Source organism: Magnolia sinica, chromosome 13 (assembly GCF_029962835.1).
Source record: "Magnolia sinica isolate HGM2019 chromosome 13, MsV1, whole genome shotgun sequence".
NCBI classification, from domain to species: Eukaryota; Viridiplantae; Streptophyta; class Magnoliopsida; order Magnoliales; family Magnoliaceae; genus Magnolia; species Magnolia sinica.
In genome coordinates, this window is record NC_080585.1 from 7,616,394 (window position 1) to 7,640,962 (window position 24,569).

The following is a 24,569-nucleotide window of genomic DNA, read 5'->3' on the forward strand; positions in this document are numbered from 1 at the left end:
ACAAAAAACTGATGATGGGCCTTCCATCCCAAGAAGCGTGATTTGGCCGCTACCCTATGTGAGTGAGAACCTAACCTCCGGAGCCCACCTCAATGTATAAATTGTATATCCACGTCATTTATCTATTTTTTCAGCTTATTTGAGGCCATAATCTTAAAAGTGAAGCAAATAAAGATTTTGAAGTAGATCACAAAGTAGGAAACATTGGTGATGGACCGTTAAAAACTTTCTATGAGCTACGAAAGTTTTGTATCCAACTAATTTTTGTTTTGTTTTTCCTTCCATTTAGGCATGCGTAACCTTTTTTTTAAAAAAAAAAAATTCTTTTTTGGGTTAGCTTGTTAGTACACACCCATATTCCTACACACACTCCATGTTAGCCACCCCCACTAGGGGGATGTGTAACCTTATCAACATGTTAGATTGTCAATTTAAGCCTCTAAGTATATCACCAAGTAAGTTAATTTTTTCACTTATAATAGTAGATAAGTGACTTATTTTAAATAAGTTTGATTTATTATTAGTTATAAGCAACTTTTTTTATTAAAATTTACATAATCACTTCAGCTAAATTTTTTAACCTTTTTACTTTTCATAAGTAATTGAACAAAGGCATTAGGAGAAAGGGAAGAGAAGGTGCTAAGTATGTTACTTGTTAAACATACTCATCTTCTTAACCAGTAGAAACTAAGATAAGCTAGCTTATCTTAAGCAACTTAAAGATCTAAACGGCTGAACATTTGAAAGTCTTTGATGGTGGGCTTTCAATGACCACTGTTTCCTGTGGTGTGGTCCATCTGAAATTTGTATCTACTTTATTCTTGAAACTGTGTCTTAAAATAAGCTTTATATATATATATATATATAATTCATACATCAAGGTGGACCTCATTGCTAGTGTCTCATCCACATTGCCGGTCTGCCAAGACCATGTCCCCCTTACCATGGGTTACTGTGGAGCCCACCTTGATATATGCATTATGTATTCACATGGTCCACCACTTTTTTCAGATTATTTTATAGCATCATTCTAAAAAGTAAGAAGATTTAATTATTATAAGAAATTATGGTGATTGACTGTCCTACCATTAAAAACTTCCGTGCACCTTAATGTTTCATCATGTTTATTTACCATCCAATATATTGATAAGGTCACATAAGCCTTGGTGAAGGAAAAAAATATCAGCTTCATTCAAAGTTTTGTGGCTCATTAATGGTCAGTCAACACTTTTTCCTATAAGATGGTCCACCTCATAATTAATCTAGGCCATTTTTAGGATAACTTTGTAAATGATCTGAAAAGCATATGGGCAACTTGGATTCATAATTAATACATCAAGATGGCTCCACAGAAACCTTCTGCTCCATCCCGACTGCCTGGAATGTTGGGGCCGCTCAGTTTTTTAATTACTGTGATTAAGGATCGGAATCCTTAACGCGTAAAACACCCAATGACCCAAGTCTGTGGGGCCTACGTAAATTCCACTATCAGATGTTAAGTCATACCGCCCAAAGTCATCTACATCCTCTATCAGATGTTAAGTCATACCGCCCAAAGTCATCTACATCCACTACTTACGTGGGCCACACCATTTAGACAATGGAGATGGGATGTCAACCATAGGTTCCTTTGTTGGGCCACCTTAGTTGGTATCTTTCATCAAACCCATAAATCAGGTCTAGCTTATCAAAATTAAGATAAAATACAAAAAACCACTCTGTATAAAACTCACGTGCGAGACACCACGTAAATTTAGCGGTTATGGGAGAAGTTTTACATTGTTTCAATTAGCGGGGAGCCATATGAATTTTTAATTTGTATCATCTACCATATGTTTTGTCCAAATAATGGTCCTTACCTGATGAACGGAGTGGATTTTACTTATTCGAAGTAGTGGACCCCACAGAGCTTGGAAATTTTACACGCTGCTCATAGACGTTTCTGGTCCCATGGTTTTTGGGCTCAATGGCTGACATGACTCATTGTACCTGATGGACGGATTAGATCTCACGAAAGTTTCACCCACGTAGCTCTTGGCATGCGAAAGTAACCTCCGTACGATCCTAACGCGAGGTACGCGACCGCATGGTTCTTTCCACATCGACGGCGGAGCGCAGGTCATACGCCGAACAGAAAAGTCTGGTATGATAGCTCCCCGTCGTTTTAAAAATGGTGGTGACTCGTCCACCGTAAATATGTTAGTTGTCGTGTCGTAAATCCCACCGTACAAATCGCTGACCCGATTGGAAACGTCAATAGGAACCGCGCATATATTGCGGTTGTACGTACCGTGTAACTTCCATGAACCGAGAGCCACGTGGGTGGAACTTTCATGAGAGCCATCCGTCCATCTGTTAGGCAGCCTCATGTTAACCATAGGGCACAAAAATTATGATAAAATACAACTCAGGTAGGCCACGCCATTGGAAACAGTTGGGATGGAACGCCCACCATTAGTTTTGTGTAGGGCCCACTATGGCGTTGATATGCCATCTAATCCATTCATCTGATATGCCTTAGTACGATGAAAGAAGTACCCGAGAATCATAGGTGGGGCATAACACATGAATTTGTGAATTTAGAAGTTTTAGTGACGATTTTTTGTCTGACCCATCTGGGTTGTTGAATCAGCCTGAATTTTTGGATCAAGACCAAGCAAGGGGTAGTGTACCTTACAGACGGTGTGGATTTTATACATGTTAGGTTGTTTACCCTCCGCTGGAGAAAATAACCATGGTAGTTTCCCAGGTGAAGTACCAAAGTATTTTTGGTACTTTGCCTCCATTTTAAAAAATGTTGGTGGCTCTCTAACTATGCACATGATACAGTTGTCCAATGATCAGACCATCCAAAGAGCTGACCTAATTATTAATGGAGCATGACAGGAAATATTACCTAAGAAGATATAATAACCATATGATTTTTGCCCTTGAATTTTGGACCATTATTTTCTTTTAACCATTGATATTATAGCTATAAATCGAACGGTTAGGATTTCTTCATCAACAAGATTTGCAAGGGTAGGGCAACTCAAAACTAGGAGTTATTCGTACCAGAGCTAGTCTTTATAAGGGATAAAAATAATAATAATACAACTAATTTATTTGATTTCATCTCACCAGCTGTGCATACCATACTCCTAATTCAACAGGGATAGTAAGTAATCTACCTAACACTTTTCTAACTTGAAACCTAATCACACCTTAACTAAGACTAACTTATATCTGTCACCAAATTTAACCAAAGCTAACTTAATATTCAAGTTTAACTATAATAACCTTCATACTTGAATTTTTCTTTCTCATCATGGTCTTCCATTTTAGAAAATATACGGTCTTCAAAGACTTGTAAAAATATTTATTATATGATTGTGAGTTGTACATACTCTAGCTTGGAAGGGATTAGGTGAGACCTGAGTTGTACATTCTCTAGCTGGGAGAGGATTAGTGAGACACCGCTTCACCCAAGACAGTGTGGTCCTTACCGTAGGGCACACCTTGATGCATCTATTCTGTATCCATGCTATCCATCCATTTTTCTAGATCATCCTACCGCATGATCCCAAATATGAAGAAGATCCAAATCTCAGGCGGCCCATATTCTAGAAAATAGTGGTGATTGAATGCCCTACCATTAAAAACTTCTTAAGTCGCACCTTAATGTTTCCATAGTATTTATTCGTCATCCACGCGGTTGATAAGGTAAATTAAGCCTAGGTGAAAGGGGGGGAAATATGGCTTGATCCAAAAATTTTGTGACCCATTAATGGTCAATCACCACTTTTTCTTATGGTATGGTCAACTTGACAACGGGATATGCTAATTTTTTAGATTATGCACTAAAATAATCAGATAAAAAAGGATGTACAGTGTGGATACAAAATAGATACATTCAGGTGAGCCCCACATAAGGGCCGCACCATCATGGGTGAGGCCAGTGTCTCACTTAATCTGCTCCCACGCTAGCTCCATCTCTCTATCTTTCATGACCTTAGATATTTAGATCATGTTCTTATAGGATCTTTAACTATTAGCGATCTTGTAAAGTTTGACCACATTCTCATTTTTTGATTTTCAAAATATAAACTTCATGATTTGAGTTGACAATCACATTGCCATTAAGGTTGATGTGCAAATCACACTTGGTGATCTTGTCATTTTTGCCCCTTTCACATTTTGCCAGAATATGAACTTTGCATATTTTATCAACATTTCTTATATTTATTTTTTATTTTCACATTTTCCTCAATTAATTTAGAATTTATATAACTCCATCATATCTTGATATTTCAAGAAATAGTGTCTCCTCAGTGCAAGGCACACAACAATTCATAACACTCTTTACTCGTAGAGCTTTTAAAATTAAGAAGAATAATTCTTTTCTCACTCTTCTCTCTTTCTTTCTTTTTTTTTTTTCACAAAATTCTTTATAATAGACTCACAATTAATACTCTTCATCTTGTTGGATTTGAACACTTATTGGTTTTAGGGCAAGTGGAAGATTTTTAGAACTAATGACTAGGAAAACCAATGTACGCCCTAATTCACTAGTCATGTGGATGTAATAAAGCCGATCTCAACCATTGATCTTGATAACCATGCGTCCTTTCTTAAATATATGTTATATGCCTTAGACATATTTAGTACTGCATTTAATCTTATACTCACAGGATTGTGTGAGTACACAATACATCATTTGGTCCTGCAAAACTTAAAATTGGATATAGTGGTCATTGACCTAGAAAAGTTGTGTTCTATGAATCTCAGTAATCAAATGAGTCATGACCATCATATATGCTTTAGATACACTTATAAATACTGATATTAGAGATATATGGTCATCTCGTGTAAGGGGACTGACTTAGGTCTTTTTATCATTGGAAATCAGCTTAGTATTTATTGTCCATTTTACATTTACCCTACACAGGAGTATGAGAGTGTCATGGATATGGGAATCGGGTATGAACCCTTGGATACTCATATTGGTGGTTGGAGGTTCAAGTCAATAATCTGCGAGCCCGTTAGTATAAACTATGATCATAAACTTAACTACACATTAATTGATCAATATTTAGATATATGGGCATGTGAGGGGTCTTGGATATTGATTGGGCGGCTTTGGCTCGCTTTATAAGGCTTTATAAAGATCACTACAAGTAATTGATGCTAGATATATCCATCAGTGTTCATTGATTTTTTGCATGGGCCAGCAAAAAATCCACTAATTTTACTACGAAACTTATTTAGGAGGGGGTCTAAATAAATTAGGAACTTATTGAGTATTTTTTTTGTTAGACCTAATGCTTAAAAGGTTTTAATTAACCTTTGAAAGTTTTTCACCCATTAAAATTATTTTGATCACACTTGATGATAATTTAATAGCCTGAATTTAAAGGCCCACTTCTTGATTAACATGGAATATGGATCATACATAAATGACATTAATAGTGGAGGGATTATATCATATTTATGTGCATTATATATGTAGTTTGATATACTTCTTCGATAATAAAGTATACTGAAGTTTGTAGGGTGGCAATGCATCATGCGAAATGCACCCCTAGAACCCTAACCCATCCATTATATATAGATCCTATTGATCCTATTGGAAATAAGAACAAGTTCAAAAAAGGAAAGAGAAAGCTTAGACCACCATCTGTTAAGACGAGAAAGTGCGCGCATGTGAGATAAAGACAGAGAGTTTTCCTTTCCTCATTCACATCACCACTATCCATTCTTATCTAACACACACACACAAATCTCGACATTTGTCCAATTACTGCAAAAAAACCTCTTTTCACCTTCTCACTATTTCATGTGGAACTTGTTTCGACTTAAACCCTATAAGGATATATTAAAGTTTTAACTGAGGCAACTCAAAACTACGAACCACAGTTATTTACATAAGAATTAAACTTCATATGTGCAAGGGATAAAAATAATAAACTTTATTTAATCTCACCTCACTAATTGTGCATGCCATTTCATAAATGTAGTTGCAAACTCTACCGTCGTGCCTAATTCAACTAAGAAACTACGTAATCTATCTAGAGTTTTTAACTCAAATACTGAAAACCTAATCGCATGTTTACTAGGCCTAACTTATATCTAATTACAAGATTTATTCAGAGCTAACTTAATATTCAAATTTGACTCTTGACTCTAATATGCACTACCCCACAAGCTGCTTAACCCATAATTTAGATGGTAAGAACATCCTCACAAGAGTGCCACTTGTGAGAGGATGAGTCACACTATTTCTAATATGGCAGCGAACTATTATACGGTCTTGCCTTCAAGGTAACTAAGCATGTATGCTATAATTTTGCCCAAATGAATTTGGACCATTTACATTTTTCCTTTTACCATTCTTTTGATAGCCAATAATTGAATTGGTGCAATCATTTAATAAATAAGATTTTTATAGGTTAAGTTCCGACCACAAAGTTTCCCAAAATTTTGATGGTATGATAGTTGTACATATGCTTCTCATGTCACGGAAATGAGTAGAGAATGATAAACTACAAATGTCTTGTCCCTCTTTGCAGACAGTGTGGCTCTAACACAGATGAAATTACCTTAGTTGGAAATCACATGAAAGAACCATTTGTAAAAGGCTAGAAGGTAGAAACAAAATCCATTTAATAGCATCGAAAGTTTAGTCTTAAACATCATGTCTAGGTCAAGTTTATTTTGATTTTATTTGCCTCAGTTATGTTATCTTGGATTAATTATTCTCACTACGCTTCTCAAGCATCTAGGATAAAGAATGATTATTTGGCAAGCAGAACATGAATGCTAGAAAGCTGGCACATGCCACGCATGTGTAGCACTTGAATATGTAAAGAGCCTATGTGGCATGTGTGGGATGCTGGAGAATGTAATGTGGCACATGTGGTATAAGTAGATAGTTTATTGATGTATGGTAGCACAAGTGCTATATGTGTTGCATGTACAACTTGATGTGTGTGTGTGTGTGTGTGTGTGTGTGTGATACTTATTACGCATTTTTTGTGCTTAAAGACAAATTGTGGCACTTCTAGCACATTGGCATGTATCATACATGTAATGCACATGGCATATGTGAACCACAAAAGAATAGTTAAGTATGTATCACAATAGGAATAATTATAGTTAAGTTTTAATATTAGCATGGGATGAATCTAAAAAAGTAGTTACAAATCTCGGGACGTTTATGCTTGTTGGTGGAGCTTTGGGCTATTTGTGAAGAAAGAAATGAGAGATGTTTTAAAATTTTGAAGTTGTTGTGCTGAAAGTCGAAAGCCTAATTATTAAATGGGCTTCAAATTTTGAGGAGGGAGAGGGAATTAATTACTCTTTCTTTATGTAAATAGTTGGAGTGGTTCTTGCCTTCTATTTGTGTAGTCATTTTTCTTTAAGCACGTGTTTACAATATGCTTTTATTACCTTTAAAAAAAAAAAAAGACAAAAAAATATTTTAGTGATTCAAAAAAAGAAAAAAGAAAAAAGAAAAGTAAAAGAAGACAAGTCATCTAATTTTTTTTATGCATAGTAGTAGAAAAATTACAAATAAGAGTTTTATTCCAACTAGCGAGTCAATGATTGAATTTTTATTGCAACCAAACTACCTAAATTTTGCTCAAAGTGAGCAAAAAGCATTTGGATTTAGCACTGGGCACAAACACAATCAAGAACTATTCTTCCAGGCGTGATTCTTTGCACACATAAGGGTTTGTATGGATTTGGGCAATTTTCGTTACCAATCACAGCAACCGAACTTGTCCAAGGTTAGTCAACCACCTTGTGCATAGTAGTCAATGCAATTTTGGACAAATAACCATGCATATGGCCATTAAATCATGGATTGAGTGTCTCCTATGTAAAAGTGTTACTACATTTTCATGACATTATTGTTTCGATGCATATAACCATCATCTTTATTCTTGTACATGCATGACATGTTATAATAATGTTTCATGTGTGTAACTGTTTAGGTTCAAGTATTCCACATGTGCATTTTCACAACCATCGATCTTTAAGAATTAAAAAAAATGCAACGTGTGTAAATGTGTCATCAATCAAGCCTAACCTCCCCCACGTGTGCCACATTGTCATATCCATATTCTGAGGTATTAGACAAATGAAATCCAAAACTAGTAAGTAGTAGCATATCCATTATCTGCTAACCCCGCCACAGCATACCATAAATTATCAATTGCCTCATAAATTTGTCCAAATCAAAAGCAGCCCTAAAAATCCATGAGTTGGCTTTGGTCAATGGTCCATCTTGTACCCAATACAGCCCCATGTACTATTTAAACACTGAGATCATGAGATCAAGTGCCCATATAGTGTGGGCACTGTGTTAACATAGGGAACTTCCTTGGTGTGCCCCGACTTTGTACATATGGTACCATTAATGGTTTATCAAAATCATTAAAATAAGGGCCCCCATTATAGGTAGACCTTTAACCAGAAAAATAAAAAAATAAAATCCAAATTGGGAGATCCAAACCATAAAGTCTTTGCCTTTTCTCCATTGAATGTGTGCATATCTTCTCAACCATGTTTCTACAAGCCAGCAAATGGAAAGGCCAGAGTTGACCAAATGAAGAGATTTTTGGGCATGGTTTATCCATAGTGGGGTCCATCGTATTAGTGTCTTGGATTACCCAATCATGGGCCCCACATGTGCAGAGTCCGCGAAACTCAGCCTATTGTTTATTGGAACAAAACTTGAATATTAAAATGCTGTGACCCGTCAAGAAAATTAAAATTGCTTGCTTTAAAAAAATAAAAAATAATAATTAATTTTTTTTTTAAAAAAAAAGTTTAAATCCTAATGATGTATTTGGTACCATTAAACATGGATTAATTGTGCCATATGATTCGTGTAATCACAGAGGCGTGGATGGTACCACTAAAGAAATATTGATTTTATTAGTTTAACATAAGCTGGTCATGGGATTATGATGTGGGATGATTGCCATGTGCTCGTGACAGAAGTCGGTTGGCTAGGGTGCAATCATGGAGACTGCTTTGTACGGTATGTGCTCGTGACAGACAACGGTAGGCTGTGGTGCCATCATGAGATGCTTGTACGGTGCAAGCGCAGGCATTGGCTCTTGCCACGTAGGATGCTGGGGACATGAGAGTGTCACGGCGATACATTAAGTACGTTCGATGACATGCAACTGAAACAATGGAACGTGGATTGCTTGGATTCCCAACGGCATGAAGTTTCTTGAGTTTAAAGCTATATCGGCCCCGCGGTAATGTTTGTGAAAAATCCACCGGTTGATCTGTTTGGCCAGTTCATAGTAGGACACGAGCCAAAAAAGGAGATTGATCTTAAACTTAAGTGGGCCACATCAACTGTTGAAACATTTGTATGGCTACAAAAGTTAAATTTTAAATCAGGCCAATATTTATGTGTTTTTAATTCATCCGGTGATAATTACCTTCTGAATGGTTTGGATGGAATATATATATATATATATATATATATATATATATATATATATATATATATATATATATATATATATATATAGAGAGAGAGAGAGAGAGAGAGCAGTGGATCCACTCTATTCTCCGGCACCTTTTCGTACGTGGATTGCATGCTGATTGGATCCTTGCTCTTGCTCGGGTGGTAGACTCCTGAGAGTTTCAACACCGGGTCAAGGGTTTGAGTATCCATAGGTGACGAAAGCCCACCACGGTGTGGGTGTGCGTGCGAGTTTAAAGAAGAAAAAAAGATTGTAGGCTGACTGATACTATCAGGAGTGATGCTTTGTGAGCCCACCGTGATGTATCTATTTTATCTAATCAAGTCATTCTTTACTACTCATTTTAAACCATGAGCCAAAAAATGAGGTTGACCCAAATCTCAAATAGACTGTGTGGTATGAATAAGTGGAGATTGAACACCTACCATTCAAAACTTCATAGGGCACAAAAGTTTTGGATTAAGTTGGTATTTGTGTTTTACTTTCCTCTAAGTCCATGTGACCTAATCAATAAGTGGGATGGCAAATAAGCATTACAGTGGACCTTAGGAAGTTTTTAATGGTGGGTGTTCAATCCTAGCCCCACTATTTTCATACGGCCTGGTCCACCTGTGTGCTCATTTTTTGGGTTCATGTTCCAAAATAATGATCCAAAATAGATGTACAGTGTGGATATACCCACTTGAATCATAAGATGAACTGGCAAACAGATGAAAGAGTGTATATCTCACAAACATCACATTGCCCCACCTTGACTTCTTGGCCTCCCTAAGAAGGAAATGGCAATAGTTGAAACCTTCCTAGGTCCTCTGCGATGATTATATGACATCAAACCATCCATAAGATCATTCGCAATGACATTAAATGAAAATTTAAAAATACTGTCCTGATCCAAAATTTCAGTGGCCCATGAATGTTTCAACTGTGAACATTCAATTCCCACAGTTTTCTGTCAAGTTGCTCACTTGAATTTTGGATCTACTTTATTTTTGGGCTTATTTCCAATATGGGCTGGCAAATTGGATGGACAGAGTGGATTTATCACAAACATCAGGGTGGCCCCCACATATCTTTGGACCGCAGGAACTTTCCAATGGGATCCAAGGCTATCCTCATCCGAAACAATGAGACATTTTCAGCGGAAGCGGATTGCGTAGTGAACAACTCACTGCCCTTACCGTACTGAGTAAACTCTGTGGGATCCATCATGATTTATGTATTTTATCCGCTCCCTTCGTCCCTTTTCCCAGCTAATTTTAGGACTTTAGCCCAAAAATGAAGGATATAAAATTTTCAAATGGAACACACCATAGGAAACAGTTAACTTGAACTTCTACCTTTGAAAATTTCTTGGGGGCATGGAAGTTTTGGATCAAGCTTATATTTGTTCTTTCCATTCATCCATGTCTTTATGATCTTATGAACAGGTTGGATGACAAATAAATATCACCGTGGGACCTAGAAAGGTTTCAACAGTAGAAATCATTATCCCCACTGTTTCTTGTGGTATGATCCACTTGATCTTTGGATATGCTTCAATTTTGGGCTCAACCCCTTAAAGTAGATGGAAAAACAGATGGACGGCGTGGATAGACTACATACATTCAAGGTGGACCCAACTGAGTTTATTCAGTATGATAAGAGCGTACTGAGTAATTAACTCAGTACGCAATCCGATTTCATTTGCAGCGACTGGTAGGCTGATAGCTCACATGCGTACATGCAATGACTGTGTGTGGGGGAAATGTACATACCACACTCCAAAATGTCCAAATGCGGGTTCCACTTGGGGATGGACAATCCTAACCTCTTAAAAGTATTTTTGCTTCTTGTATTTGACCAGGAAACTCTCATTTTGGGGGTCCATTTGATGATCACAAATTAAGCAGTTAAGATCATCTATTTACTATAATTTGTGACATTTTTCAGCTATCCATTTCACAATGGCCCATATTTGGATGGTTTGGATTGAAGTAATTGCATATCACTTGTATATTAGAGCCTGCACACTGTTGGATAATCACACTATTCAGGCTGTTTGTAGGCTCACAAGCTGCGCTTTATAGATAGTTTGTGCATAGCTTACCAAGATCTTTTCTACATTTAAACAAGAAAAAAGAGTATCCCATTTATTCAAAATATAACTATTAAACAAGAATAGTTTATTCATGTTAAGGAGGGATTTTTTTTTTTCAATTACACATGTAAAAGGGGTAAATAGTTAATAATTATTTTTTAATGGTGTTTGTTTAAGAGAAAGAGACCTCCTTAATTACACTCTTGAAAACAATGCTATGAAGTGTGAAATTGAACATGGCCTCGTGACTTTCAAAATTCATGGGTTCCCACGGTAATGCATGTATGTGATCTACGCTACCATCGATTTTACCATCTCATTGCTGGGTATGAGCCCAAAAATGAGACATATTGGAAGCTCAAGTGAATCACACCGTAGGAAACAAGGGGTTAATGACATCCACTATTTAAAATTAAAACCTTTGTAAGTTTTATGGGAATGTGTATCCATCATCCAACTCATTCATAAGATCACACTTACACATATGAAGGGTATACACAAATATCAGCTTGATCCAAAACTTCTGTGGGCGCCCAAGGAGTTTTCAATGCTAGGGGTTCAATTCTCACCATTTTCTATAGTATGGTCCACTTGAGCTTCAAATCTGCCTCACTTTTTGGCTCATACCCTAAAATGAGCTGATAAAACAAATCTACAACATGGATAAGATAAAAATATCATGATGGGCCCGAAAATTTTTATATGTACAAATTATACAAATTCCATGCTCAAGAATGAAAAGTTTAGCAAACAAGCTCATTGTCAACATCAACCTTGGGACCGATGCATAATTACATGGGTAAATATTCATTACCTATTTACATGTAATTACAATATGTACTTACATCACATGTGTCAAATCCGATTCGCATATGCAACCATCTATGTCTCAACACTTATTGTATCGAATGCGTCCCTACTAATCTTCATAATTTTCAAATGAAATACATGTATCAATAAATATACAAATGCACCATAATATAATAAGTGCCATTAACTATCTTAAGCTTCCTACTGTTCCATCACACTATTCCAAGAGCATGACAAACAAGCTACAATTTAAGTGGCCCCACGTTGAATGACCTGCATGACATCTGTAGTCGAATCACACAAGTTATTATCACATGTTGATAGAAAGTGAGTGAAAATAACAAAATAGCAAACATGTGAGTGAGGATACTAATCGAGCATGGAAGAGGAACGATGCGTTATATTGATCTTTGGTCCACTTGAGCTTTCAATCTACTCATTTTTGGACTCATGCCCTATAATGAGATGGTAGATCGCATACAAATGGACACGGATTAGATACTGTCAGGTTGAGTGGTGAGACGCGCTACTGAAGTGACGTCACCAAATTCTGTAAATCCCACTATGATTTATGTATTGTATCCACACCGTCCATACATTTGAAGAGATCATTTTAGGGGATAAGTTTACATTCAAACTGGCCCAATATTGATGGCTAGGATCTTCTAGTATGATAATTCTCGGGTCCCACACAGTGGGGACCACGGATCAGCGATTCAGATCACTTAAAAAGCAGGCCCCACTTGCACAAGATGAAAAGTTGAGTATATCGTGCATATCCTCCTCCATTTCTTCCCAATAGAAACATGCGGTCCTGTAGTCAATGCGGATGCGCCCACTTTGTCAGACGTCGGTATATTGAATTCATTAACCTAACATGTGGATATGATTCTATTGCTGGATGCCACAACCAAACGTCCATTTAAAGCGCCCAACCAGATGAATGGTACGGATTATAGGTCAACCTATTGAATGAACGAATCACAGCTCGAGCCATTTATTCTTTTTCATGAGAGGGGGCCGAGTGCTTCTAGAAGAGAATTTTCTTACTCGGTCACAATTAATCAAGATAGTTGATACGCACGCACTAAGAAATAGAAAAGGTAACAAACATGTAACTCAAATCAAACCGTTCCAATCGTGGGCCCGAATCTAAATAGCCAACAAATCAAAGATTACACTCACTTGGATTTTTAATTGGCTGATTGGTGGATATTTAATGAACAGTCGAGGATCATTCAATCAATTCAACTTGGGTGGGATGACCAATTTACAGTAGGCTATGAATTGGATGGTTTAACGTTAATTCAAGCAATGTATGCCACGTTCAAGCCTGCGTATCAACCATCACACTTTTCCAGACTATCAGATAACTCCCCGAGAGTATATCCCCTGCTTGGAAAGGTGACTTTATGGATTCATTGGAAAGTCTTACTTTCAGTGACTTTTCCTTTACACAATCAAATAATAATAATTCTATTACTTAGTCCATAAATGACTAAAACAACCATAATTCATTAGGACTCAATGTACCATAAAAGCTTTATGTTCTCTTTCATAAAAGTCCAATCTACATGAAGAAAAAAAAACACCATTTTACACAATACGAAGATAAAATAACATATCATGAGAAAAAGCGAAAGCCAGATGCTGCGGCATGATTTGTGGCAGTATGTATTAGGAGAATTTTCTTTTATTTCTCTACTAACTCCACTAACTTAAGTGAAAGAAGAAATTCTGCTGCCTTTCCTCCGCCGAAGTTCTAAAAAGAACAAGAAAGGCCACTAATTGTGTTTACTGAGAGGAAAGTATTGCTTTGGTGAGGCGAATCTTACGGGGAGTAGATGGGGCTGGCCACAATTGGGATTAGACTTAATCTTGATTACGTGCCATTGCCTACCTGGATAGACCCTTAAGTCTGCAGAAGAAATTATTATAGCAGTCATGGCCAGGCGGTTTCATGGCCTACGTTGGCACAGGATAAGTAAGAACCAGGTTTCAAGGCCAACAAATAAAACAAGCTAGGTCTAGGCAAAGGTTTCAACTGTCATAGGTTGAACTCAGGCTCAATCAATAAACAAGCCTGTGGGCTCTTTATTGATTGGTTTTCAGCAAGTGGGCCTTTTATTACCTACTTGAAAGAGTAGGGAATCAAATGAGGCTTGTGAAAGTGCATCCAGATGCAAATGCCAAACTAGGGTTTGGCTCAAAATGGCATTTTGGCATTAAAAAATTCCTTTAGAAGGCATGCCCAAGTGGGCCCTAAAAATCTTATCTTTTTCCTCCTTTTTATCTAGATAACATCTATCCTCTTCTTCAGCTCTGAATGTTCTATCTTCTGTGCTCATTCTCATCCTTGGTGGACCACAACCTCATCCTTCTTACCTAACCAGCTGAAGGAATTCCCATCAACATCAGTAGCCTCTCAATAAACTGGAGTTACTGCCATGCTATTCAAGAATAATTTAAAACATGAATTTCACCAAGGATAACTAGATTCCTTACATCTATGATTGTATATGATGTCTGATCCGGCAATCTGTGAAACACCATGTTGATCATCTGATCAAAAACTCAAGCCGGTCAACTCAGGTAGGCCACACAAAACAAGAATAATGGATGGCCTCGAAAAACATGCAAGACTGTCCATTGTTTTCATTCATGCGTACCCAAACCAATAATTGCAGGCTATGGTTTTGATCAGATGATCCATACCATGCTTTCCACATGATAGACAAACGGCATGTCACACATAACATATCAGGTGTAGCTGCAAGATGTGCCAGCAAGGCTATCAAACCTTGAGAAAATAAGCAAAGAAATCATTGGAGATATGAGATTAATGTTTAACTAATCAAGGTCTATAATATTAATTTGTTAGGAGTAAAAAAAAATCATGAATTCATCAAGACAAGGATTAATTTGCAAGGCTTGGAATAATTAACCTTGAGAAAGAATCATCCACGAAGTAGTTGGTATGTCATTCTTTGCAAAGAAGAAAAGGAGAATGTCGATTCAGTCTCACTACCAAAATGATTGCTACTGCAAAATGTACATTCACTGCAATTTCCCAAACTGGACCAGATAGTAATATGTTTGAATTTGGTAGTATGTATGTATATATTTTGGTAGCCATGCTATTTTTATACCTGGGACAAGGCTCTGAAGAGGAGATGATGATGCCATGCTTATAATTTTCAACATCCATATACATATTGAGGCTGCACCATGTGATTATAATGAAGAGGTTTCTTAATTCGACATGCATGTAGAGCCGAGCTGTACACATCCACGGGCAGCACGCATGCAAATATGAAACATGTTTGTGAGATCTGAGCTTTTCACATGGTTAGAATAATGCTTAGATCTTCTAACCTGAAAAATCAAACAATTTCACTCCTCTGATGGACCACAATGTACAACGTAAATTTACAATTCTTCTGCTAGCCATTATTTTGTTTTGAAATGCTGTAGTGCACCACAGGTGTGAAATGGCCTGAATTGTATGCCAAACAATCTACACAGTCTGGCCCACCTGATGGAAAACTCAATCTCGGACGTGTGTCACATTATAAGATGTGCTGGTGTGTGGATATGTATCACTCCCACATGGGTGTGGAATTAGCAAACTTCAATAACTAAATACTCATTGACAGAAATTTAAATATCGAAAGAAGATATGGGAGATACAAGAAGAGATGCTTTTAGTACTTGGCTTTTCTCTGGACATGAAACACAGAGGATCTGCAATTAGCAAATGGAAACAATGGGCATACCGCTTTGCAGCAGAAAATTAAGTCTAGTCCCAAATTGGATGTGAAGCATAAGCTCCTAAAAGTGAGTATGAAGGACTCAATTGGTGAAATCTGTCTTAACAAAAGCTCCCATGGTTGTCAAGACGACAACCACAATTTCAACTACTTGCATGTCCTTCATTCTTGAAAGCTGCACTATAAACACAGCAATCACCTTTTCTTCAATCTCCACAAATCGTCTCTAAGTAGGTAGAACCAACCACTGCCACAAGCCCAAGTCATCTACGTCCACACTCTACATAAAAGCTGTCTCTACATGATAGATGAGAAGAAGGCAAAAGAGTACTGAATAACCAATAACTTTGGGAACAAAGCAGTGGAGTTCACTTGAAAAACAAACCTGTCGAACTATCTAAGAAGAAGCTGCAAGATAATTTATTTTCCACTTTGACATGATAGTGCAGTCACATTCTTCCCATTTTTCCAGTGCTTTGTCATGACCCACTTAGTTATGTTTCCATCCCTGTTCAAGAAACAGAATTTCCTGTGAGGTGGTGCATGAAATGTTAGGTAAGACCTCCACCTAGCTTTAAAGAACATAACAAGGATGGGGCTGCCAGAAGAACATAGAAGCAGCCTAGTCACATACTTGATCTGTACCATTCTCTTCTAAGTCAACTGAGAAACAACTTGTCTGGAGTGATTCTTGTGCAAATAGTGACCCATTAGCTTGTCATGTGCATAGTCTGTCAGAAAACCCACCAGAACCAGTCTAAGTTCCCTCATGGCGGCAACTTCATGTAATCCATCCGGATTGCTCCCCATTTGCATCTACAGCATATCTATAGAAATCCTCATCCTTGATCTCTCTTGGTTGGCTTCTGTTAGAGACAGTATATTAGAAAAGAAGATTGCCAAATGCAAGACCTTGTATTTTCTAAAAAGTTCAAATAAATAAAAAGAAAACTATAAAGTTTTTTTCGTATTAACAATTAAAATATGATCAACATCATCATCATCATAGCCTTCTCCAACAATTTGGGTCGGCTTTTAAAAGCTGGATTAGGAAAAGTTCTATGATTGGCTACCCGCCATACATCGACCTTCCTCTTTTAGCCAAGTACTTAGAAATTGGCCATGGAAACATCTTGTGGTTTTACCATAAGATCCATACCTGATTACGCAAAAAAGTTGTAACAAATAACTAGCATACATTTTAATAGAAACCAAAAGTATGTCTTTTAAAGATGTCTAGAGATGCCTGGTCGGATACATCATATCCTGACATACCCTCACCCTTGATCACCTTCATCATCAAGGCATGGACTTCAAAGCGGGGTGCAAACGGGCATGGTTCACCCGTTGCGTCATTGGACCCACCCGTTAATAAATGAGTAGGGATCTAATTCTGGCTCTTTTTGGTCGGTCTATGTCCAAAAGACCACCATTATTACCAAATAGGTCATGTATGGGACCTCTCGAAGTCCACCTTATCGACCACCGCAAAACCCAACTTTTAAATTTACGACTTTTATTATCTTTAGTTACTTCTTAGTGCTCTCATAAATTCACAGACTATTTTGTTTTAAGTAGCTTCCTTTAATTAAGGAAATTAACTAAAACCTAAAAATCTACCTAAAGAAAATATGATACAGTGCTAAATAGGAAGTCTATATCAGATAGGGAACTAGAGACTAGGCACAACCTGCCTCAAACCTGATCCAGATAAATGGGTGAGGTTCATATCCTCTTAGTCCATACTCAACGCATACCTTCTTCTTCTTCTTCTTCTTTTCAAGGGAGGAAAATATAATTTTAAAAATAATGTGGTTCTGTTGGATAAGATAGTAGAGAGTACAAAGGGTCATATTACCATGTGCCAATAAAGAAGGGGATCCAAAGGAGACAGTCCAAAAAAGACTATTGGTTTGGTAAAGCAAGTACCTTTCACTTGGAGGCATATCAAACTGATTAAGGCGGCGAAGTCCAGTATGTGGGCTTACTTCATGTTACTTTTTCATTGTCTAGAAAGTGTGATATACAATGAGGCCGCGAAGAGAATTTTTGGGAGAGAAATGGAGGAGAAGCCAAAACTCCATTTCATGGAAGAAAGAAGTATTCAAGCTAATTATCAAGGGAGCAACATATGAAGTCACTTCATCATCATCTTTTCTTGCAAAATGGCTGTGGGAATCAGGGAATGAGGAAGGGTTTTGTGGAAGGAGGTATAATACGGAGCATCAGACAAGCGTGGTTGATGCAGTCAAATTTCATCCCACACGTGAGGTGACCCAAAGTGGGCCCCACATGATCACAAATGTGGTCGATCTACTCCAAAACAATTTGCATACTAAAAATTAGCACAAGTACAAGCTATTTGTACAGCTCCTATACCTTGTAAGCCCAGTAACTTTTAGAAATAAAATTAAAGAGGAGCCTTTTTAGCAAGTGGTTTCTTTCTTTTAAAAGTATTGGAGTGTTGAGACTCTTCAATAGCAGCTTCCTCACTCATTTTTGGAAGTTTTATGATCTTAGGTGTCTTTTATTAGTTGATTTTTCCAATTTAGAAGGTCCAAATTTATATGCAATAAAGAATTGAGATTGAGCTCCAAAAGGAAACTCGTATAAGAATATAAATATGGACTCAGACTATATGCAAGGTTTTATGTTATTATCACAATTTTGAATAGAAAATTTGGATAGAAGAATTCTCCTTATGGGTGGGTTGGATTTATCCACCTTTATTCAGACTATATGCAAGGTTTTATGCTATTATCACAATTTTGAATAGAAAATTTGGATAGAAGAATTCTCCTTATGGGTGGGTTGGATTTATCCACCTTTGGTGCATGTTCATAGATGATTTTTGGATCTAAATCTGGTGGGTGTTGTTCACTTTTCTGCAACTACATAAGATCCTACTTTCATTAGTGGTTACTTGTGCGTTATCTAGATATTGAGGGTCAGGGGTGTAGAAAGCAAACTTCAATGTGGAGCGGAGCTCATTAAAAAATCAAGTCTGAAACTGAAGGCAGATACAAATTAGATTTTGAAGGATAAATGGTGCGCTGAAAGGTTGATTTGTTTGGAGTTCGAATCTTCATATGTCAAAAGGTACAATGATAAATCACCCCATCAAGTTGAGGTTGCTAATTTTTGGAAGAAATATGAGGGGCAATGAAATTAAGGACTTGGTGGTGCTTACAGAGATCATGAAAAATGCGGACTTTCAAGGAGAGGGAAGGGACAAAAGGGTTTGGAGATGGAGCCCTTCTAGTGTCACTTTATTCCATCCTGCAACACCTAAATGAATGGTAGTAGGGAGGCGAATAAGGAATTCTCTTGGATTTGGTTGTCTAACCACCTCTGAAGGCAGTGGCTCTCAGTTTGGGGGCGGCCCAGAAAAAGATTTTGACAATTGGCCACTGAGGAGTAGGGAATACATTCTTGTGAATGGCTACATTTTTATTTTTATTTTTTCTTTTGAGTGCAGAAACAATGGAGCATCTTCTGATCCATTGTCTCTTTTTGGCAGCGTCTATGTTTGGTGTATTAAGCAATTTGGAGTAGATCAGTGATGCCGGAATTGATCGAAATGGTGATGGAGGCTTGGGAATATGAATAGGATGGACCAAAAAGAGGCTTTTATGGCTTCTTTCAATCTCTTTTACACTTCGATGTGCGGTTATCCATAGAGCTATTCATGTCTAGCCTTGCCATCCATTTTTCTTATAGCTTTCCCTTATTTCGATATCCCCCTCATGCTTTTTGAATGAAACATCTTCTTATTTATCAGAAAAAAGAAGTAAATAACTCTCAATCCTTTTATCAACACTACACACATATATAAATACATGGTTGTGACGTCAATTTTGTCAGTACATGTCCTATAAAACAGATGATCCAAACAGATAAAAGTATAGCAATGTACAAATAACATTATGCAAGCAGAAATTACAACATCTCATATTGTTCAGATTCATGTTGGAAGTTATGGCATAAGTTTGACTCCAGCTGCCAACCTGACGCAACCCTCCCATATCCAGCAATGAGAGCACAAAATGCCCACACGTGCAATGTAACAGACTAAGCACCATCTAATAGTCTTTTATTTAGGTTGATTACAATCAATGAGTTAAACAACAACATCATCTGTTAATTGAAATGAGTACACCACCATCCACTGCGTGCTCTAGACATCAACTGCTTGCAAATTCCCCTTTGTGGGTAGGGATGGCAATGGGTCAAGTTTGGGCCGCCTGGCCTGACATTAGAACTAAGGCTCAAGCCTCGCATGGGCCTAGCACAGCAGGCCAAAGCCCAAGTCTGAGAAACTTGGTTGGGCCCAGCACTCCTCAAAAATTGATAAAACCCGCATTTCCCACTTGTATGTTCATAATATCCATTGATCAAGTGGGACACACATGCACAAAGAAATAGACGTTTTTAGAGGAATGAAAAGATAGACTGGTTGCCTAACAGAGGATTAGAATGGCATATATGTAGGACACAACACATACATATAATGTCGGGTCAAACTGGTTGAGCCAGGCCGGGTCAGGGTAAATGACTTGAGCCCAAGCCCGACTAAAAATTGATCGGGCAATGCATGCAGCGCCCAAGCCTGGTCCACGGGCTAAGCTAGTAGGTCCAAGCCCGGCCCAAAGCCAGGTCAAGCTCGTTGGGTCTGGTGGGCTACGCAGCTCAATGCCAACCTAATTTGTGGGTAGTGTGTAACAGTTGCACTAAGGTGCAGTGTGGTGCAAACTGCGTTGGCACTGGGTTCGTGTTGGTAGTGATGTATAGATGGGTTCCCTGCTATTTTGAGAAGCCCAGTACTCAAGCATGATGTGCATTAGTACTTCATGCTTAAATGTTCAGAAATAAAATAAAATAAAAATAGTATTTCATGCCTAGCAGTTGCCTCACAGCTACTCCTCTATGACCCTATATTTCTTGTTGGCACTTTGGGGAGTGAATGAAATAGTTGGCTGGGGGCAAAACTGGAAGGGACTCTGTTGGCATGTGATTGGTGTAAATGTGAGACTCTGCCATGGCCAATTCCAAGGGTGCAGGTGAAATAGGAAGGCTGATGTCTGGTGAGCAGCTGATTGTAAATTGTTGCCAATCTACGTTTAAAAGCCAACCCCAAAATTTTTGGGAGGAAAGCTAAGATGATGATGATAATGATGAGAGTAGCAACAAAGTGAGATGATGCAATTAAAGAAACTCGCTTATTCTGTAAGAAAGAATATATTATATATACAAGAATATATTATATATACAACATCCACAAAATTGAATGGCTGGTTACTTACCTAGTAAATCACTGGAAGCCTATAAAAAAACAGATCCACTGACATTCTTATAACCACAAGTCACAAGCATTAAGCAGCTTGTAATTGAAGCCCACTATTTGACTTGTGGAGTTTCTCCAACAACTCATGACATGAGATACTCATCTGCTTGGGAGCTTGATTTGAAAAGGTAGGAAGAAATTCGGCAAAATCAGAAGATTTCGTAGCAAGGCAAAGACAATTCAAGATAGTAGAAATCAGTCCCACATCAAGGGCAACATCCTTAGCTGCCATTTGACGAAGCAAGTTAATGACTTCTTCTGTTTCACCCTTCGCACTGAAACCGTTTAGTAGAGAATCATATATGACAGCGTCCGGAGAAAACCCACTAGCAATCATTCTCTCAAGCAGTCCTTTGGCTTCATCTAACTGCCCGAGTTTTGAAAACCTATTTATTAATATAGAATATGTCATAGTATCAGGAGACAAACCCCTTTGAAGCAGGTCACTAAGCAATCCTTTTGCAGCTTGAAGATCCCCTGCTTTGCACATTCCATCAATTAGTGTATTAAAAGAAATCACATCAGGTTCACATTTACCATCTTTCATTTCCTGAAATAAAGTCATCACACGGTCCAGATTGCGTTCTTTGCACAAAGATGACAACAAGGTGTTATAATCAACCAAAGAAGGAGTGAGACCTCGAGTTTTCATTTCATAGAGAAGTTTTTCTGCAGCATCAACCATTTGCATTTTGCAAAGTCCATTGATCAAGATACTATAGGTAAATGTGTTTGGCCTAAACCCCATATCAATCATTTCTTGTTGGAACTGTGTAGCCATGTCCACCTTGCGAATCTTGAAAGCCCCATCGATCAGCATGTTGTAAGTTACCAAATTCCCGACATTCCCTCTCTTAACCATTTTCCGATAAAGCTCTACAGCATCAATGAGGCGGCCTTCCTTGCAAAGCCCATGAATCAGCATGTTAAAACTCATGGCATCTGGTTTGACATTGCAGTCACCACCAAGCATTTTGTTAAGGAGCTCCATAGCCTCATCAACCTTCTGACTATTACAAAGCCCCGCCATCAATGAATTGTATGTCACTACATCAGGCATCTTTCCTCTCTCAATCATCTTCTCAAAAAACACAAAAGCATCATCTGTCAACCCTTCCTTACACAACCCATTAATCAAAACGTTATATGTTACAGTGCTCGGCTCTTGGCCCTTCTCAATCATCAAACCTAAAAGCTTCAAAGCTTGATCAGCCCTTCCATCTTTACAAAGGCCATCGATCAAAGTAGTATACATAACAACATCAGGCGAAAGCCCGCGTTCGGCCATACCATTAAACATCCCCATCACTTCTTCCCAGCGACCCATCTTGCAAAGCCCATGAACCAAACAAGTGTAAGTGACCACATTCGGCAAAATCCCCTTCTGGGTCATGTCATCGAAGACTTCAATACCCCTATCAACACTCCCTTTACCACAAAATCCGCTTATAAGAACACTGTACACAACGACATCTGCATCTAGACCTCTCCCACGCATCTCATCCAACAAAGCCATCGCTTCATCGACTCTACCAACCTTACAAAGGCCATCCATCAACGTGCTATAAGTAACCACATTGGGTTGGCAATCCGCCTCTGCCATCTCAGCCCGCAAGCCCAAAGCATATTCCAATCTCTTTGCTTTACAAAGCCCACTTACAAGAGTATTATAACTAACAATATCTGGCGAAATCCCATTTCTCCTCATATCGTGAAAGAGCTCTACTGCTCTTTCAACCTTACCCCCTTTACACAATCCTTTCAGCATCACGTTGAAAAGATACATGCTAGGAATGTAACCTTGCCTCAAAACCAATCCTAAGACTCCGAATGCGAATTGCGGCTTTTGGGTATGTAAGAAGCAGTTGAGTAACGCATTCAACGTGCGGTAATTCGGCGAAATTCCGACATGGGTCATGGTTTTATATGCCAAAATGGCTAAATTGTAGTCGCCTGATTTCACCTGAGCTTCAAAGACGGTGATCGCCTCGCCGAACTGGCAATTGGGTTTCTCAGGGAGGGACTGGAGATGGGTCTGGAGGTCGGTTTTTGGACGGCGGGGATTGAAATTGTAGGGAGGAAGAACTGAAAAGGATGAGCAGCAAAGGTGGGCGATGCCCTGGAAGGGGAGATGAAGCTGGTTGAAGCGGTTTGGGGTCCTTTTCAGTATCATTTTGCAGAGAGAGAGAGAGAGAGAGAGAGAGAGAGATTCACCTGTGTTAGGGGAGAAATGGGGAAGGGTCGGGCTGCTGCATCTTGCGATGGCTAAAGGGAGACTGGAGAGAGCGCTCCAAGAGGCGATTCGGACACACGTGCGTCCTGACACGTATAAGAGGTCTAGCCCCACCAGTACCCAGCTAGAGACGGAAGGCACTGTCGTGGCTCCGTGGCCCCAAGCGTGATGTATGTATTTTATCCACGCCGTCAGATATAATGCTCAGGTGAAGCACATCACAGGAAACAACGAGATTGAATGCCTTCGGCTGAAAACTTCTCTGGGTCACGGAAGTTTTGGATCAAGCCTCTAGGAAGGCATCAAAGGTGGAGGTCATTGTCACCACTGCTTTCTGTGGTGTGGTCCACTTAAGGCATCGATCTGCCTCCTTTTTGGGCTTATACCATAAAACGTTATTTCAAGATAGATGGACGGATTGAATGAAACGCATATCACACTGGCCCCACATATCCCCATGATAGGACCATCCGTCTCTAGCTAAGTAAGAAGGGGCAGGAGTGTACATCGGGTCAAACCGAGTCGAGTTGGCTTCAGCTCGACACGGCACGGCTGCTAGCTGACCCCAACTCAAACTCGGCTCGGCTTGATCCTCGACCTTGACTAGCCAGCTCAGCTCGGTTCAGTCAGTAGCTCAGCCCAGTTCAAGCCGATTTCGCCTATGCAACATTTTCACAAACACATAAATGACATCTTCAAAATTTCACCGTATGTAAAACAACAGAGGTGATTTTCTAAATATTTTATCAAACACTTTCTAAGCAACGTAAAAATCAAGAAAAAAATATATTTATGTTATATACATACCTTCCTTGCCATTAATGACACGTCACTGAGTCATTTC

The 24,569-nt window shown here is 38.5% G+C and overlaps 1 protein-coding gene across 7 annotated transcripts; it reads right to left on the reverse strand.

The window, feature by feature from the left end:
- Positions 1–16,058: 16,058 nt before the first annotated feature.
- LOC131222637 (pentatricopeptide repeat-containing protein At4g28010-like) lies at positions 16,059–23,873 on the reverse strand. 7 transcript variants are annotated; one of them, XM_058217788.1, is made up of 4 exons: positions 21,452–23,873; positions 16,783–17,014; positions 16,534–16,656; positions 16,059–16,439 (listed from the first exon to the last, which is right to left on the reverse strand). In XM_058217788.1, exon 1 carries the CDS (start codon positions 23,663–23,665, stop codon positions 21,521–21,523), a length of 2,145 nt encoding a protein of 714 aa, XP_058073771.1. In that variant the 5' UTR covers positions 23,666–23,873; the 3' UTR covers positions 16,059–16,439; positions 16,534–16,656; positions 16,783–17,014; positions 21,452–21,520. The 7 variants fall into 7 exon arrangements, with proteins under 7 accessions (XP_058073771.1, XP_058073770.1, XP_058073766.1 ...); XM_058217787.1 differs by having other exon boundaries at positions 16,059–16,445; XM_058217783.1 differs by having other exon boundaries at positions 16,059–16,656.
- Between the last annotated feature and the right edge of the window lie 696 nt (positions 23,874–24,569).

Coding starts and splice junctions, on each gene's coding strand:
- LOC131222637 (XM_058217788.1), bottom strand. CDS start 23,665: ATGATACTGAAAAGGACCCCAAACCGCTTCAACCAGCTTCATCTCCCC.